The 16,506-nt window shown below is 48.6% G+C and overlaps 1 protein-coding gene across 1 annotated transcript; it reads left to right on the forward strand.

Annotated features, from left to right (window-relative positions):
- Window positions 1-5,608: 5,608 nt before the first annotated feature.
- On the forward strand, window positions 5,609-14,921 carry LOC123035934. The gene is given in 6 exon segments (XM_044454624.1): window positions 5,609-5,635; window positions 6,483-9,441; window positions 9,444-11,216; window positions 11,753-12,571; window positions 12,854-13,146; window positions 14,682-14,921. Coding segments are annotated over 6 exon segments (6,111 nt in total).
- The last annotated feature ends 1,585 nt before the right edge of the window (window positions 14,922-16,506 follow it).

Here is a 16,506-nt window from a genome sequence, read left to right on the forward strand (position 1 = left end):
GAAGACTGTCGGAACCACAAAAAAGATGAGGCTCACCCCACCCAGGGGGTGGACAAAAGGCCACCCCTATTTGGACCCTCTTTGGACACTGTCGGTTACTACTGTGGACAGTGACTGGATAAGGCTTCCTACTTCATACCAACAAAAGAACTCACCTGCACACTGGCCCAAGTCCAAACAGAAAAATCAGAGCTGTTACCAGTGGCTGTGCTGGCAAGATCATCAAGGGTGTTACTGCTTGTTTGGGGTTTTATGGCCACTCAGACCTAATTTCTGCAGAATCAATCACCCAGGTCTGAACATCATGGCAACCAAGCAGAGGTAGAACAGCCCTGGAACAGCCCTAAAACAAAAGACCAAGAACTGTGGGTGAAGCAGGTGACACAACAATCTCCCTATGACTAGTTACCCAGGATGGCTGTCGTGGTGTCTGAAGTCAGGTCTAGGTTTTGTGACAGCTTAAAGTGCAACACCTTTTTAGCATAAGCTTCCACGGGCCCTGTCCACGTCATCAGAAGGACAAGGTATGAACCTGACGTTGGCAGACTGACACACACTTGCTACAGAGGGGGCCAAAACGTAAACTGTGTTGTGGGAAGGATTTGAACTACCAATAGAAAACGGCTATGACGATCACCTCGGTGGTAGTTATTAGCATGCAGCTTCAGAGGCTGCCATGCTGCAAACAGCTGCTCTCTATACCATCTTGATTTGGTTTCAGAAGACAGTTTTTGTGTTTGGGGGTGCAGAACCCAGCTCTGTTCGATAGTGAAGTTCCTGGGCAAGTTATTTTTTCTTACAGTCTCACTGGTTTGCCTTCTAAGAAATTAAGCTTATTGTGATAGGCTATGCCCACCATGGCTGCCATTTTATGAATGGGCAACCCCTTCCCCTTTTGTTAGAATACCCACTGTGCTCTCTCAACCTCCTTCCATTCTGCTCAGAAGAACTGCACTTGGCTGAAACTTGCCATCTATATGCTTTCCAGGGTAGAAGGAGCACAGAAGCTATCTTTGCCTTGAAGCCTGGAGAGCTACAAGCATCAGTTCTCAAGACCTTTACACGGAGTTCATGCAGCAACAGATTTGCCACTTCCACATAAAGCAAAACAATAACTCTGCTGAGCACAGCACACTACAAGAGGAAAGCAGCTAGTTTCTCATTCCCTCGCCCATCTTACTCCAAATGCATTCCAATCTCATTTATTTATTTTATTTATTAACAATATTTATACCCCGTCCTTTATGAGATATCCCAGGATGGCTTACAACAATAAATAAATCACAACACAACACAACAAGTACAATACTGAGCATGACACTGTTAAAGTCTAATTAAAATAATTAAATATTAAAATAATGGGCAAATAAAAAGGTTTTTGCCTTTCGCCAAAAAGAATATAATGTCGGTCATGCAAATTGGCATTTTCTGATCTCATATAAGCAGCAGTGAGACTGCTTTGGGCCTCTGACTGAGGAGACAAAGCTTCAGTGACATACAGTCCATCATTGACTTGTTTTAAAGTTAATCAAGAACTTAATAGTAAATATGTAAATAGTAAACAGGGGAAACAGGTGAGGGAGTTGCAAGAGAAAAACAGTGGGTGGACTTTAAGCCTTCCTGCCAACATTCCACCCATGGTTTCTTGTTGGCTTAACTCTGCATTGTTTAACTCCCAAGCAATCTGGAATTCCAGTTTGGGGCATCAAAATGTCAACTGAGGAATGTCCCAGATCAGGTCTAAATCTCCCCTTCCATGACATTCCTTGCCTTAAGTGAAGTAACTGATAACTGTGCTGAAGTATTTCATCAAGAGATTCAACTCTTGTGCTTTTGAGTACAAAGAGTTTTTTTTTTTAAATCATCACATTATGTGTATTCATTGTTCTACCACTGCAAGAATAAAAATGCAACAAAATACAAACAGGAATAAAATATTTTGAAAATAGGCAGAACCAATGTTCATATGATTTATCAAAGGTTGTTTTAAAGATTGTACCCAAAAAGCACACAGAATATTAATATATCTGTCGGATCTCTTGCAAATTAGAATCAAGTATAAAAACTATTTTGCATGGTTCAGTTGATTGGTGGCTCAGGAAAATTACTTTTTTCTTGCTTTTACACATCATATATAGTCAAGCCTGTCCAGTGACTGGTTCCTACATTAGGAAATGTGATTAAGAAGACAGAACTCCCCAGCAGGTTCCAGATGGAGGATTCCTAGCACTAGCCATCAAAAGACATTGTGCAACTATTCCATGTTGACTTCCTTCATGGTTTTAGTTTTAGTTTAGTTTTTTTTTTTTTTAATCTGGTCGAAAAAGCAGTGGGAAACCACAGGAGACCTATGAATGGAAGACAATGATGCCTAGAACCCCTGCAAAACTCTGTGTATGAGGATGTACAACTATACAATAAGAGGCACACCTAGAAGGAGCCCTAGGCAAGAGTGACCTGCCTTGTTCTTCTCCATGAAGGATGTTATGAACTAGGTATACATTCTGTTAAAATGATACAGGCCCCAAATCTCCTTGCAACCTTTGGAAAGCAATGGAAGACTCTGATTTAGGGCACTTAATTCTACACATCTGTGGGTGGCTGCAGCTGTGTATGATAAAATGAAGAAGAAATTGTAACAATGCTATTTTTACTCTTGTTTTAAAATTAGATGAATTATATGCCTTCAGTCTTCCACTCCAGTCTACACAATTAATTCATCCAATTAATTTATTCAGAGTTATTCTGATAGTTAAATCGGAATAATATGCACATTTCTAAAGAGCTGCCTAAGGTGTGCAAAAATTTGCACACTTCATAAGTTTTATAGTGCACATTAAGAATGAAAAGCTTCATGGATGGGTCTGCCTTAAAAAAAAAATAGCTGAAAAGAAGTCATTAACAGATTCAGAATTACAGCCACAGCCTGCGCTTATATGTGAAAAGCCCCAGGCTTCTATTATGGAATTCAAATAAAATTAGGATTACTTCTAATTATAATCATCATCTACTCTGAAATAATTCTTGCCTAGATCTAAACCCAAAAGGATGGTCTTAAAAAATTGTCTTCAATGACACTTTGATTGAGGATTGCCATTATCTTCAAAGATTTCTTCACACATCTTCTTTGCTGTACAGATATTAAAAACAGCTGTGTATTGTTTCCCGCCCATGTTGTGTATTTCATGTATTTATGTTGATCTCAAAGGAATGCTCTATTACTGCACCATTAAACTTAATCGACGTTGCTAGAGGTCTTCTTCAGATTTCCCAATTCAACCATATCCTCGGAGTGGTGTTTGCACCAAATAAGCCACTAGAGGGAGATGAAGTTGCTTCTTTTGTTTTGAAATGGAGAGCGGCAGGAACATACTAGAACGCCCTTCTGCTTGCAAGTTATGCAAACATCTCCTTTTTGCAAACCTAAATGTGAAAGTGAGCGGCAGCACTTTATTTCCTAAAGTTGTGACGGTTATATACATGCTTATTTCTTTTATAATACAAACTTTGAAATGCACATTTTAAAAATCAAGCATTTCCATGCTTTTCTCAGTAGGAGAAAGTGTACTCTTCTGAGAAATAGGCACAGAAACATGCATATTCAATGTGTAGCTTCAACCTAAATCACCTTCAAAGTGATTTTTCAAGGAATTCAGGGGAGCTGAATTCAGGGAATTCTTCCATTCCACATACACTTGATGACACCGAGATCCCTGACATATTTTGGGCCATTGAAACATGATGTTTCTACTTTATGGTATTGGGGCATGGACCATAGGGCCGTTGCTAATGTAGAGAAGGATGCAAATAAGAAAAATGCTGAACACAAATAAGTATGTTGCCAATGTTATGTTTATTTATTTAATTTATTTATCAAAAGCTTTTCTAACCCATCCCCTACAAACGTCTCGGGGCAGCTTACAATACATGAAGTCACATTATAAAAAATTTACGAATTGAATCGAATCCTCATGCCCAGGAATACTCATAACAGTTCTTCACGGTTCTGTTTCCCAGAGCGCCATCCTGCTTGGTCCTCAATACTGAAGAGGGGCCACCATGTATCAAATGTTCATGCAGAAGTTCTTGTCTCCAGCCACAGATTTGTGTTGCCACAGTAACCTTTTCTTTCATTGATAGAACACTCACATAGTGTTCTCTGTGCTACCGAAGGTCACAGGACAGGGGAGATAGATTTCTGCAAGACAGGTGTGAGCCAAAGAAAACATGGGATTTGCTCTTTCTGGCTGTATCAAGTCCCAAAACACCATCAAATTTGACAGTATTAAAGCATTAGTCATACTAGCTTATGTAAAAGGTATAGCAAAACGTTATCTCAAAGAACAGCTGCATAGCTTTGTTGTGATAAACTTTCGAAGCAAAAGGGATGCCCCATGTCCTGATGTAGTTAAATCACTGCAGATACACATCCGTACATGATTCGATACCGAAGAGGAATTGCGAATGCAGCATGAAACTGGCAAGTACCTGTTGGCCTTGCATAGCATGCACAGCACCTGCTGCAAAACCACCGAAAAGCTTTAGATCATTGTTTATTCAGTTCCTGGCCTCCATTCTGGGGAAATGTGCTGCGAATCAGTTTTAAGCTAGGCATATGGGGTGAATGTGTATTTGGACCTCAGTTGATTTCTCTATGCTTCTTAAGACATTTTACAATAGCACCGTGCAACCACCATGCCAAACAACTCTGACAAAAGTGGTCATAGCAGGGAAGATCGGATGTGCTTATCCCGGCACAAGAGAGTCCAATCTTCTGATTCAGCATGACAGCTCCTGATCGAAGAAAAGCCTTCGTTCAGTGGAAAGATACCAGATCTGCATATATCAGGCCCTCGAGTTTAATCTTGGGTGTTTCCAGGGGAAGGATCTTAGACAACAGTGCTGAGAAACAGCTCTTCTTGGGACTCTGAGACACTGCGGCCTGCTCCTAGAGTAGGAGGTACCTTCTAGCAGGTCTCCACCTTTGTTGGCAGGCTCCAGTGGCAACACTGGTCGCCAGCAACAGAAGCACTGTGATCTGTGCCGAGTAGGTTGGCACTGCCGTTCCAATTTCTGGGGCAAGAATGTCACACATCTTTCAGCCCAAGCAAACTGGGTGACTCTGGCCCAGTCACTCATTCTCAGCCTGACCTACCTCACAGGGTTGTTGTGAGGATAAAATGGAGCTACGAAAGCTGCCATGGGTTCCTTGCAAGAGGAAAAAAGGTGCGATGTAAATGCAAGGTCGTTGTCATCACCACCACCATCATCATCATCATCATCATCATCATCATCATCATCATCATCTTTCATCCCAAGAAGCAAATTCCATTTCAGAGGAGCATTCAGGGGCCGCACTGCAATGGTGGGCAGGGCCAAAGCAGTGAGGCGCGAAATACCAAACATACCAGCACACTGTAGCTTACAGGTATTACTGCCTGAGAAAAGGCCAGTGTGACGTACTGCCAGACTGCAGCCCTGGGAGATCCAGCTTCTAGTCCCCACTCAGCCATGAAGCTTGCTGGGTGGCTTTAGGCCAATCAGTCATCTCAGCCTAACCCACCTCATGGAGCTGTTGGGTGTGGTAACCCCCCCCCCATAATCGAACATGCAACCAGGGCATGGCTCGTCACGGGTAAAAAGAGAGCATGATCAGGGTGTCCTGTTCGCGTGAACAAGAACAGGAACCTGCAACGAATGTGCACGCTACGCAAGGATGAAAACAAAGCAGACTACGCTCAAGCATAACCGCCAGCGTCACGCCCTTGTAACCTCGCTTGCTTGCCTTAGCATGGGAAAGGTGCAAAATGTTCAAATGTAACTCAGTGGGGTTCCCCATTGTCCGCTGTCATTCAAGCACCTGCATAGCTGTAAAAGAGTATAAAAATAGCTGCATTTGTCTGCCCCATACCGCACTCTTAACGAGTGATGGTCCCTGCCGGCAGGTAATAAATCTCTCTCGATAATTCCAACCAGTCTCTGGTCTCGTCTGTAAAATCGCACTATACAACATTTGGAGGCCCCAGCGAGATTCAGAGACTACCGGTTTTGCATTCTTCCAACACCAGGAACGGGCCCATAGGCATTTTTTTGCCTCTACCCCGGGTCGGTGGGACGTCTGACTGGCCGAAAGAGAAATTACCAGTAAGTGCGCATGGCGGTTACCCGCCATCTGTTCTGAATATCTGCAGATCCGGTATTGGAAAGAAAAGCCTGCTGGACGCAGCGCAAGGGCTACTTTCCGGTCTGGGGCGAGACGTCGCTTCCGGCCTCAGTTCCTGTTTAGGTTGTGCATCTGTTTAGATCATCCGTCTTGTCTGTCTTGTTGTCGTCTATCGTCTGTCTTGTTGATGTTTTGTCATCTGTTTTATTGATCTGACCTTTGAGCAATCTTTTTAGGACTGGAAAATGGGGCAGGGCCAGTCCGTCCCGACCACCCCTTTGCAATGTCTTCTGAATAACTTTTCTGATTTCTTTAAAAGGGCTTCAGGATTCGGGGTCTCCGTCAAGCCAGGAACCCTCCGGACCCTTGTGAATTAGAATGGACCACTTTTGACGTGAGATGGCCCTCAGTGGGCTCTTTTGATTTGATCTTGATTAGGAACGTCGAGGCTGTGATCCTTGGGAGTCCCGGACACCCAGATCAGATTCCATATATAGAGACGTGGCTGGATATCGCCAAGGCGAGACCCGGTTACATTAAACGGGGTCAACAAAAACTCCCAGGATCCACATGCCCTTCTCTCCTTACGGTTAAAAAGGGAGAAGAACCCCGCGTCAGATCGACCCTCACCCCATCCACGAAACCCCGCATCCTCACGGATGATCAGACAGGGCCGGAAGACGTCCTGGAAACATGGACACAACCACCTCCCTATGCCCCGAATTCCCAGGCTTCCGGGAGCCCACCCCATACTTCCCCCAGTCCGTCCCGAACGTGGAGTGGACTTCTGTACGGCCCCCGTCCATCTGTCCCTCCGAAGTCTACTCTGCCCTTGCCATCCTCTGGCCACGGGGACAGATGGGTGTCGTCGGCCTCCCCCGATCCCGGCCCTGAGCCCGCCACACTATTGCCCCTCTGGGAGCTGGCCCCCGCCCAGGGGATGGGCCGCCCGTTTATGGTCTATGTCCCTTTCTCCACAAGTGACCTGTATAACTGGAAACTACAGAATCCTCCTTTCTCTGAAAAACCACAAGGTTTAATCTCGTTGTTAGAAACGATCTTTCACACCCACCGCCCTACTTGGGACGACTGCCAGCAACTCTTGCAGGTTCTTTTTACTTCCGAGGAGCACGATCGGATTCACCTCAAGGCTCGGAAGTAGATTTGTGGCACAGGTGGTCAACCCACCACTGACCCGGTTATTCTGGAAACGAGCCTCCCAGCCCAACGACCCAACTGGGATCCGAATACGGTTGCTGGGGAAGGAGCCCTGACCCAGTACCGCCAACTTCTTCTCCAGGGCCTCCGCGGCGCAGCACGGAAACCTACTAATTTGTCTAAAGTAAGTGAGATAGTTCAGAGCCCCCGGGAATCCCCCGCCACTTTCTTGGAACGCCTACTTGAGGCATACAGGCAATACACACCTATAGACCCACGAGCGCCCGAAAACGCGTGGGCAACTAACATAGCCTTTGTTACACAATCGGCACCAGACATTAGGAAAAAGATTCAAAAGCTAGACGGGTTCGAAGGGAAAAACCTCAGTGAACTAGTTGAGATAGCTCAGAAGGTTTTTAATAATCGTGAGGATCCAGAAGTTGCAGGCACAAAGAAATTGACCAGAGTCGTCTTGGCAACCATGCAGGAAGCTAGCGATGGGAATCGAGGGGCTCCACGGAGGAATGGGGGTCGCCCCCTCCTAGAAAAAGATCAATGCGCCTACTGCAAGGAGAGGGGCCACTGGAAAAGCGAGTGTCCCCGCAGGAAAAAAATAAGCCAAAAAGAAAAGAGTGTCCTCACCCTTGAGGAAGACTGAAGGGGCCAGGGCTCTGTCAATTTAGGCCCCCAAGAGCCCTTGGTAACCTTAACTGTGGGGGGCCGCCCAACTACCTTCCTGGTAGACACTGGGGCAGCCCACTCGGTTCTCCGGGAGGGGGTCGGCCGTCTAACTGAAGAAAAGACTCAGATCATAGGGGCAACGGGGCAACCCAAGGCGTACCCTTGGACTTCAGCTCGCGTAACTGATCTGGGAAAAGGGACTTTAACTCATTCCTTCTTGGTAATCCCCGAATGCCCCTTCCCCCTCCTGGGGCGAGACCTCCTAAGGAAACTGCGAGCCTCGGTGTTGTTGCAAGAGGACGGCACCCACCTCAGCCTAGGTTCTCCACAGCCTGCTGCCCTTCTGCTCACTGTACCCTTGCAAGACGAGTACCTCTTCTTCGAAAGTCAGGCACCAGAAAGCCCCTCTGAGGCTTTAAAAGAGCTCCAAAAAGAAATTCCAGGAGTATGGGCCGAAAATAACCCTCCTGGTCTGGCGGCTCATCAGCCACCCGTTGTGGTACAGGTCAGTAGCTCGGCTACCCCATTCCGGAAACCCCAATACCCCATTCCAGCCAGGGCAAAGATAGGAATACGTAAGCATATACAGAGGCTGTTGGGAGCAGGAATTTTAGTACCCTGCAGGTCGCCATGGAACACCCCGCTGTTACCGGTCAGAAAGCCCGGCACCAAGGACTACCAGCCAGTTCAGGACTTACGTGAGGTAAACGCCCGGGTAGAGACTGTCCACCCAACTGTCCCAAACCCTTACACCCTACTCAGCCAGCTGCCACCGGACCGGGAATGGTACTCAGTCTTGGACTTAAAAGACGCTTTCTTTTGCATACCGCTGGCCCCGGTGAGCCAGCCTCTTTTTGCCTTTGAGTGGACGGATCTGGACCAGGGATTCTCGGGTCAACTTACGTGGACCAGGCTGCCGCAGGGGTTTAAGAACTCCCCTACCCTCTTTGATGAAGCTCTGAGTAGAGACCTTTCCCCTTTCCGGGAAACCCATTCCGAGGTTACCCTTTTGCAATATGTGGATGACTTGCTCTTGGCGGCGGAGTCCGCGCCTGCATGCCTGCAGGCGACTAGAGACCTCCTGGCCGCCCTGGGCTCCATGGGATATCGGGTTTCAATAAAGAAGGCACAGATCTGTAGTCAGAGGGTGACCTATTTGGGATACGATCTAAGCAGGGGAAAACGGACACTGTCAGCCAGCCGAGTCCGAGCAATCCAGAATATTCCCACGCCTACGACTAAACGACAAGTCAGAGAATTCCTGGGCATGGTAGGGTACTGCCGGCTGTGGATCCCCGGCTTTGCTGAGATAGCGAAACCCCTCTACACCAGCACGGGAGGAAAAGGTGACTCCCCCATGTGGACTGAGATTGAGCAATCGGCGTTTCAGGCTCTTAAAAAGGCTATTACCACGGCCCCCGCTCTAGCCCTACCCGACCTTAAGAACCCTTCGAACTCTTTGTGGCTGAGGCTCGAGGTATAGCAAAAGGAGTTTTACCCCAGACTTTGGGCCCATGGAGACGGCCGGTTGCATATTTGTCGAAACTACTAGACCCAGTGGCAGCGGGGTGGCCCACTTGCATGAGAGCAATTGCCGCGACAGCGGTCTTGGTGAAAGAGACCAAGAAACTGACACTGGGCCAGGACCTCCAAGTCATTGGGGCGCACGCCGTGGAAACCTTCCTCCACAGTCCACTGGATCGATGGATCTCCAACGCCTGAGTGACTCAATACCAGGTACTTTTATTGGACCCCCCGCGGGTCACTTTTTCCAGGGCAGCGGTCCTTAATCCGGCGACCCTACTGCCAGATGATCAACATGGGAGTCCCACACATGATTGTGCTGAGGTCCTCGACACCCTGACCGGCACCAGACCAGACCTAACGGACGTCCCGCTAGGGCAGCCAGCCCTCAATTTGTTTACAGACGGGAGCAGTTTCGTCAAGGACGGGATTCGCTTTGCGGGAGCAGCGGTGGACACCAGTTCTGAGGTAATATGGGCACAGGCTCTAGGGCATGGCACGTCAGCGCAAAAAGCAGAACTTGTTGCCCTGACACAGGCACTCCGGTGGGGGAAGGGAAAAGCCCTCAACATTTATACGGACAGCCGATACGCTTTCGCCACGGCTCATGTCTATGGAGCATTGTATAAGGAACGAGGGCTGCTAACCTCGGGAGGAAAGGACATTAAGAATGCAAACGAAATTATGTCTCTCTTAGAAGCCCTCTGGCTGCCTGAACGAATAGCTATAATTCATTGCCCTGGGCATCAACGAGACGGCTCGGCGGTCTAGGAGGGAAATAACTTCGCTGATAGAACCGCAAAGGAAGCTGCCCTAAAACCAGTAGGGCCCCTCAAGATTCTCCCGGTTCAGATGCCGCCCCGGGCCCTCCCAGACCGACCGACCTACTCGAAGGAGGATATCGAGCGGGGCAGGGAGTTGCGGTGCTCTGAGACTGAGACGGGATGGCTGAAGCACCCCAATGGAAGAATCTTTCTCCCCCAAGCACTGGGACGAGATCTTCTTCTACAGACCCATCAAGCCACATACTTGGGGACGGCCCGACTCTGTCAGCTGTTTAGACCTCATTTCTACCTTCCCGGACTTTCAGCTCTGGCCGATTCCATAACCTCCGGGTGCGCCTCCTGCGCGCGAGTTAACACTGGCCCCAGCCGGCCCTCCACGGCCCCGGGTGTCCGCCATCGCGGATCCCAGCCGGGAGAACACTGGGAAATAGACTTCACTGAGGTAAAACCCACCCGAGGTATGTATTGCTATTTACTGGTCTCCATCGACACCCATTCCGGGTGGGTGGAAGTGTTCCCTACGAAGGGAGAGACAGCCCTGATTGTTGCCCGGACTCTCCTGCATCAAATTCTACCCAGATTCAGCGTACCCCTTGCTCTAGGGTCAGATAATGGTCCAGCGTTCATCACCCAAACTTCCAAATTGGTAGCCAAAGCCCTGGGGATTGATTGGAAACTGCATTGTGTGTATAGACCGCAGAGCTCAGGACAGGTAGAGAGGATGAATAGAACGCTAAAGGAAACCTTAACAAAATACACTCTTGAAGTTGGCGGCCCCTGGACGGACCTCCTTCCGTTTGCCCTCCTATGCACGCGATGCTCCCCCTACAAGAACGGTTTCACCCCCTTCGAAATTGTGTTCGGGCAAGCGCCTCCCCTGCTACCCCACCTGGCGGAGGAGATGCGCGCCGAGTTGTCTAACCACAACTTGCTTGAGTCCTTGCAGGCCCTCGATCGCGTCCGGCACGATATACGCCGACAGGTTCAGTCCAACAAAGGCGGGACTACTAAGGCTCCAGACCCCGCGCCCGACCATCCCCCACACGTAAACCTGGGAGATTGGGTCTGGCTAAAGAACTTTCACCCTGTCACCCTAGGTGCCCGGTGTCTAGGACCCTTCCAGGTGATCCTCTCCACTCCCACGGCGGTTAGACTGGCCGAAAAACCCCACTGGTTCCACGTAACATAGATAAAGCCTGCCGCGCCAGCCCTCTCGGAACAATGGACGGCACACCAAACCGGAGATCCTCTGCGAGTCAAGTTAAAACGAGTCTCCTCCCCCTCTTCCCAGCAGCCCTCCTGATTCTTCTCGCCCGCCCAGTAGGCTGTCCCCTCCCAAACCCGCACCAGCCACTCACTATGGAATGGACATTGCAGACTGATTGGCAGACCTCCCCGCCAGTAGCAACCGTCCTGACTCACACCCATGATACCTCCCCAGACTTCCGCATAGATCTCTGCCAACTCCTTCCGCCCGGGTGGGCCAAGCCAGGCATCTGGGGTTTTGGATGCGGAACGGATAACTTGGAAAAGGGACTGTCGGGGAAGCAATATTATGGCTGTCCATTGGATGGGAGCCCTGATTGCGGTGACGCGCCCAACTTCTACTGCGCCCGATGGGGTTGCGAGACTTTCGCTACCTGCTTGGAAGGCCAAAATAAAGATCCATGGCTCGCAGTGAAAAGGGTACAGGCCGCTCAGGCGGGGACCGGCAGACATAACCCCCTGAGCCTCAAGATTAAGCGAGGCAGAGAAGATTCTTGGGTAAAAGGTAAAACCTGGAGCCTGCGCTTGAATCTGTATGGTCCTGATCCGGGCATACTTCTCACAATCCAGAGACGGGTTATCTCACAACCCTGGGGCCCGGTAGGACCCAACCAGGCCCTCCCTCACCCTCAGGTAGAGGCCCCCACCCCCACACACCACATCCCTGACCCTCGCACACATCGTGCTCCAGCCCGGGCTGCTAGTCGACCGTCATCCAGCTGCTCAGTTGCATTAGTGTCCGCAGTTTTTAAAGTCCTCAACGGAACCAACCCAAACATTACCGAGACATGTTGGTTATGCCTTAGTCCACAGCCACCTTTTTATAATGGAGTAGGAGTGAATGTCTCTTTTTCCAACTTTGCTAATATCTCCTACTCGGAAAATTATGGGAGCGCCTGCCCGTGGGGCCTCCACCCCTCTATAACATTAGAAGAGTTCTCAGGCCAAGGGACCTGTGTCACGGGCCCCGGTGGACCCCGCAAGGATCCACGATGTGCGGCCACCTTGCTCCTCACCCCCACAGCCCGACCCTATCTCCTGGCAGCCCCGAATGGGACTCTTTTTGCTTGCCGATCCGGCCTCACCCCGTGCATTTCCTCCACCCTTTTTCTAACCCCCCTCAGTCCTGCGGCTGTGCAAGCTCCTCAGCCGGATCTTTGCATTCTGACTCTAGTACTCCCAAAAGTTTTTCTCACCAACGGAGAGATGACCCCTGTGGCTGCTCCCCCGCACTCACGCGTCCAGCGTGCTGTACCTCTCCTCGCTCCTCTTTTAGCTGGGCTGGGCATCGCAGGCTCTGCGGCTGTCGGTGCTGGAGCCTTGATAAAAGGCAGCCAGGACATATTCCGCCTCTCTGAACAAGTCGATAATGACTTGCGAGAGCTTCACGGCTCCATCAAATTTTTGGAGGACTCCCTTGACTCCCTCGCCGAAGTGGCCCTCCAAAACAGGAGGGGATTAGATTTACTTTTGCTAAAGCAAGGTGGCTTATGCGCTGCCTTGGATGAGAAATGCTGCTTCTATGCAAATCACTCAGGCATCATCCGTAACAGCCTAGACTTAGTCAAGGCCCGCCTGGAGGACCGGGAAAGGCACCACCAGGAGGGTTCCAACTGGTATCAGCGCCTCTTCAACTGGTCCCCCTGGTTGACCAGCCTGCTCTCTTCCCTTGCAGGAGCCTTTTTAGGGTTGTTATTTTTCTGTACTTTCGGCCCCCTCCTGCTCCGTTGGATTACCTGCCTTGTCAAGCAGCGCATTGACGCTGTGAAAATACTGGCACTTCAGGCCAGAGCCAGGGTGTGGGCTGAAAGCAGCATCCGCTAGCGGTTCACTGACTTGATGATTCGATTCCCCAAGAAGACCAGTAGGGAATGTGGTAACCCCACCCCCCCATAATCGAACATGCAGCCAGGGCATGGCTCGTCACGGGTAAAAAGAGAGCATGATCAGGGTGTCCTGTTCGCGTGAACAAGAACAGGAACCCCAATGAATGTGCACGCTACGCAAGGATGAAAACAAAGCAGGCTACGTTCAAGCATAACCGCCAGCGTCACGCCCTTGTAACCTCGCTTGCTTGCCTTAGCATGGGAAAGGTGCAAAATGTTCAAATGTAACTCAGTGGGGTTCCCCATTGTCCGCTGTCATTCAAGCACCTGCATAGCTGTAAAAGAGTATAAAAATAGCTGCATTTGTCTGCCCCATACCGCACTCTTAACGAGTGATGGTCCCTGCCGGCAGGTAATAAATCTCTCTCGATAATTCCAACCAGTCTCTGGTCTCGTCTGTAAAATCGCACTATACAACATTGGGTTGAGGCTAAAATGGAGAGGAGGAGGAAGATGTATGCCTCCTTGGGTTAGGAAAGGAAAGAAGGCAGGATATAACATTAATGCCATGATAATCATAAAAATCAGATCTGAAGAATTCAGACTCAGGGTGGCCTGATCTGACCTCCGGCTCAAGGTTCTTAAGCTATGCATTGTAGAATTGCAGGAAATGCAAACAGTGGCTTCAAACCATCCAGCCCATGAGGCCCAAGCTGGTGTCCCTGTTGTAACCGGCGGTTTTGCAGATGAGACCAGAGACCGGATGGTAAAAATAAAGAGATGTTTATTGACCTGCAAGATTTCTTGCAGGGACCAACATTCATGGTTAGAATGCGGCCCTGAACAGAGTTGGAAGGAGATCTTTATACCTTCACAATCAGCTTTCGGCAAATGGGGAACAATACAATCAGTTTTTGACAAGAATGAGAACAATGGCGACAATGGGGAGTTACAGAATCACATAGGCAGCAGTTGAGCAAGCGATATACAAAAGCAGATTTGGTTAGCAGTAAGTTTTATCTTTTAATTTACACCTTTTAGGCAATCTTTGCCCATTACTCCATTGGTAAGCTCTTTCCATTTTCCGAGGGGAATTCTCTGAGGCAGTTACTAGACATTTGAATGGGCTAGAGCTTAGGAGAGCTAAGCCTATCATGCATACCCTGAGACAGTTTGATTATTCTAGTGTTTGGCCGTGTCATGCCTATCTGAAGCCTAGAGGAGTCATGCCTATCCTGAATGCCCTGAGAAAGCTGATAGATATTTCTATTATGTCAGGATCCTGGAGAGTCAAGCATAACAGTCCCCCCAGATGTGTCGTACTGGAGCACTGTTGCTACCAATGCTGCTGCCATTCGAGCAGAGAGCTGTGGGCTGGTTAAACTTGGTACTGACAATAATAAGTGCAGCACAATTGATGTGGGGCAAATAGTACAAGGAAATAAGTCGTTCCGAGTTAACGACCGTAATTGCTGGAAGCTAAATGGAGGAGCTGAATGGGTGCCTAGACTCCAGTAGATTTCTCCATGCTCCTGAAGACCATCTCTGGGCATTCTACAATAATACCATTTTTGGGTTGAATCTACACTGCAAGCCCTTTGGGTTCAGAGGCAGCCTTGTGCCAATATTTTGACAGCATGCTTACTTCTCCGTGGCCATGCCATAAATGAAAACCATGCAGTATATGCTGTGTTTATAACATGGCTCTGTGCTGCCACTCTGGGAGAACGGTGTGGTATTTTCATGACCACATGTGCAGAGTTTGAGCCCCGCTTTTGGGATTTCAGCGCTCTCTTGCCTTTCTGGCGACCTTGCTCTCTTTTGGTGCAGCTTGGAAGTCGCAGGAACTAGGAATGTGGAGGGGTGTCCCCCTAAGTCTACTGCACCAGTTACTCTCCCCTCCTCCCTGTGAAAACCCTTCCCTCCAAACCAAAATGAAAGCCAATGCTGGTCATGTTTCAACAGTACACTTCTTTCCTCTTCCCTTGCCTGGTGCCTTCTGTACTCACTCAACCAGGAGTAAATATCATTGGAATCAACACGGCTTACTTCTGAGTAGAGGCTGTCCACTTTCTGGTGCTTTTTTTTCAGGGAGGACTAAACAGAAAGGGGGTAATTGGGTTGGTTTGTAAAAAGATTGCCACATTTATTTCTTTCAAAGAGAGCATGGCTGTCGGGGGAAGAAACATTGATTTCACTCTCCATTTGAATGAGCAAGGCAGAAACAAAGAAAGAGAACAGGAAACGGATAAGAGGCATTGATCAAGCCTTCAGCCATGCATCAGAGGCATCCTGAAAGGATGTGCCAATGATCCCTCCTTCTCATCTACAAAATGTGGTCTTTCTCCTGCTTGTGGGAGCGCCACAATATCCTATTGTGCACAGCTCTGCAGGTCCAGATTGAAGGTAACTTAACAGAAAAAGTGTGCAGGTCTTTGCAACTGTGTGCTGCAAGGGTACATTTAAAGAAAATATTAAGTGGCTGATGGTCAAGACATGGAGGGGTGATCCTGTTTTCCTCCCTACAGTGCCACAGCACTCCTGGCACTTCACCCAAGATGAAGGCAGAGAAGCTCAGTCTTCAGGGTGAAGCCACTCCTAGTGAGATAATAGTGCAGAGTGTTTCCGCATCACAATCACTGATGCAGGGGCAATGTCATAAAGGAAAAGGGAGACCTAAACCGAGTCTGTAAAATATCTTAAAACATGAAGAAAGCATGGAAGCAACAGACATTAGTAAGTACATCACGGAAGTGGGTGAGACTGGAATTGCATAATGGGGGTAAAGCCTAGCATAAACTGGACTTTAATCAAACCACCATCAAGGCAAGGTGGTACAACTAGAATCTGTACTACAGATTAAAGTTTCAGAGATGCTCACTGCAGCCATACTCTTAGCGGAAAACTCCTCTAATTCCAGTATAAACGAGGTCAATCATTCTTCCTTTCCTTTTTAATCCAGTTTTACCTAGTAGACAGTATCAAACAGTGTCCATCTACATGGGGCCCCACTGGCACTTTTGATCTGTGCGGCCAAGCCACGAGTTCCCTTGCACAGTGGAAATTCAACACTTTCAGAATGTGGGGCAAGTTCTGCATAGAA

Source organism: Varanus komodoensis, unplaced genomic scaffold (assembly GCF_004798865.1).
Source record: "Varanus komodoensis strain SLA01 unplaced genomic scaffold, ASM479886v1 scaffold7_3, whole genome shotgun sequence".
Classification (NCBI taxonomy): Eukaryota; Metazoa; Chordata; class Lepidosauria; order Squamata; family Varanidae; genus Varanus; species Varanus komodoensis.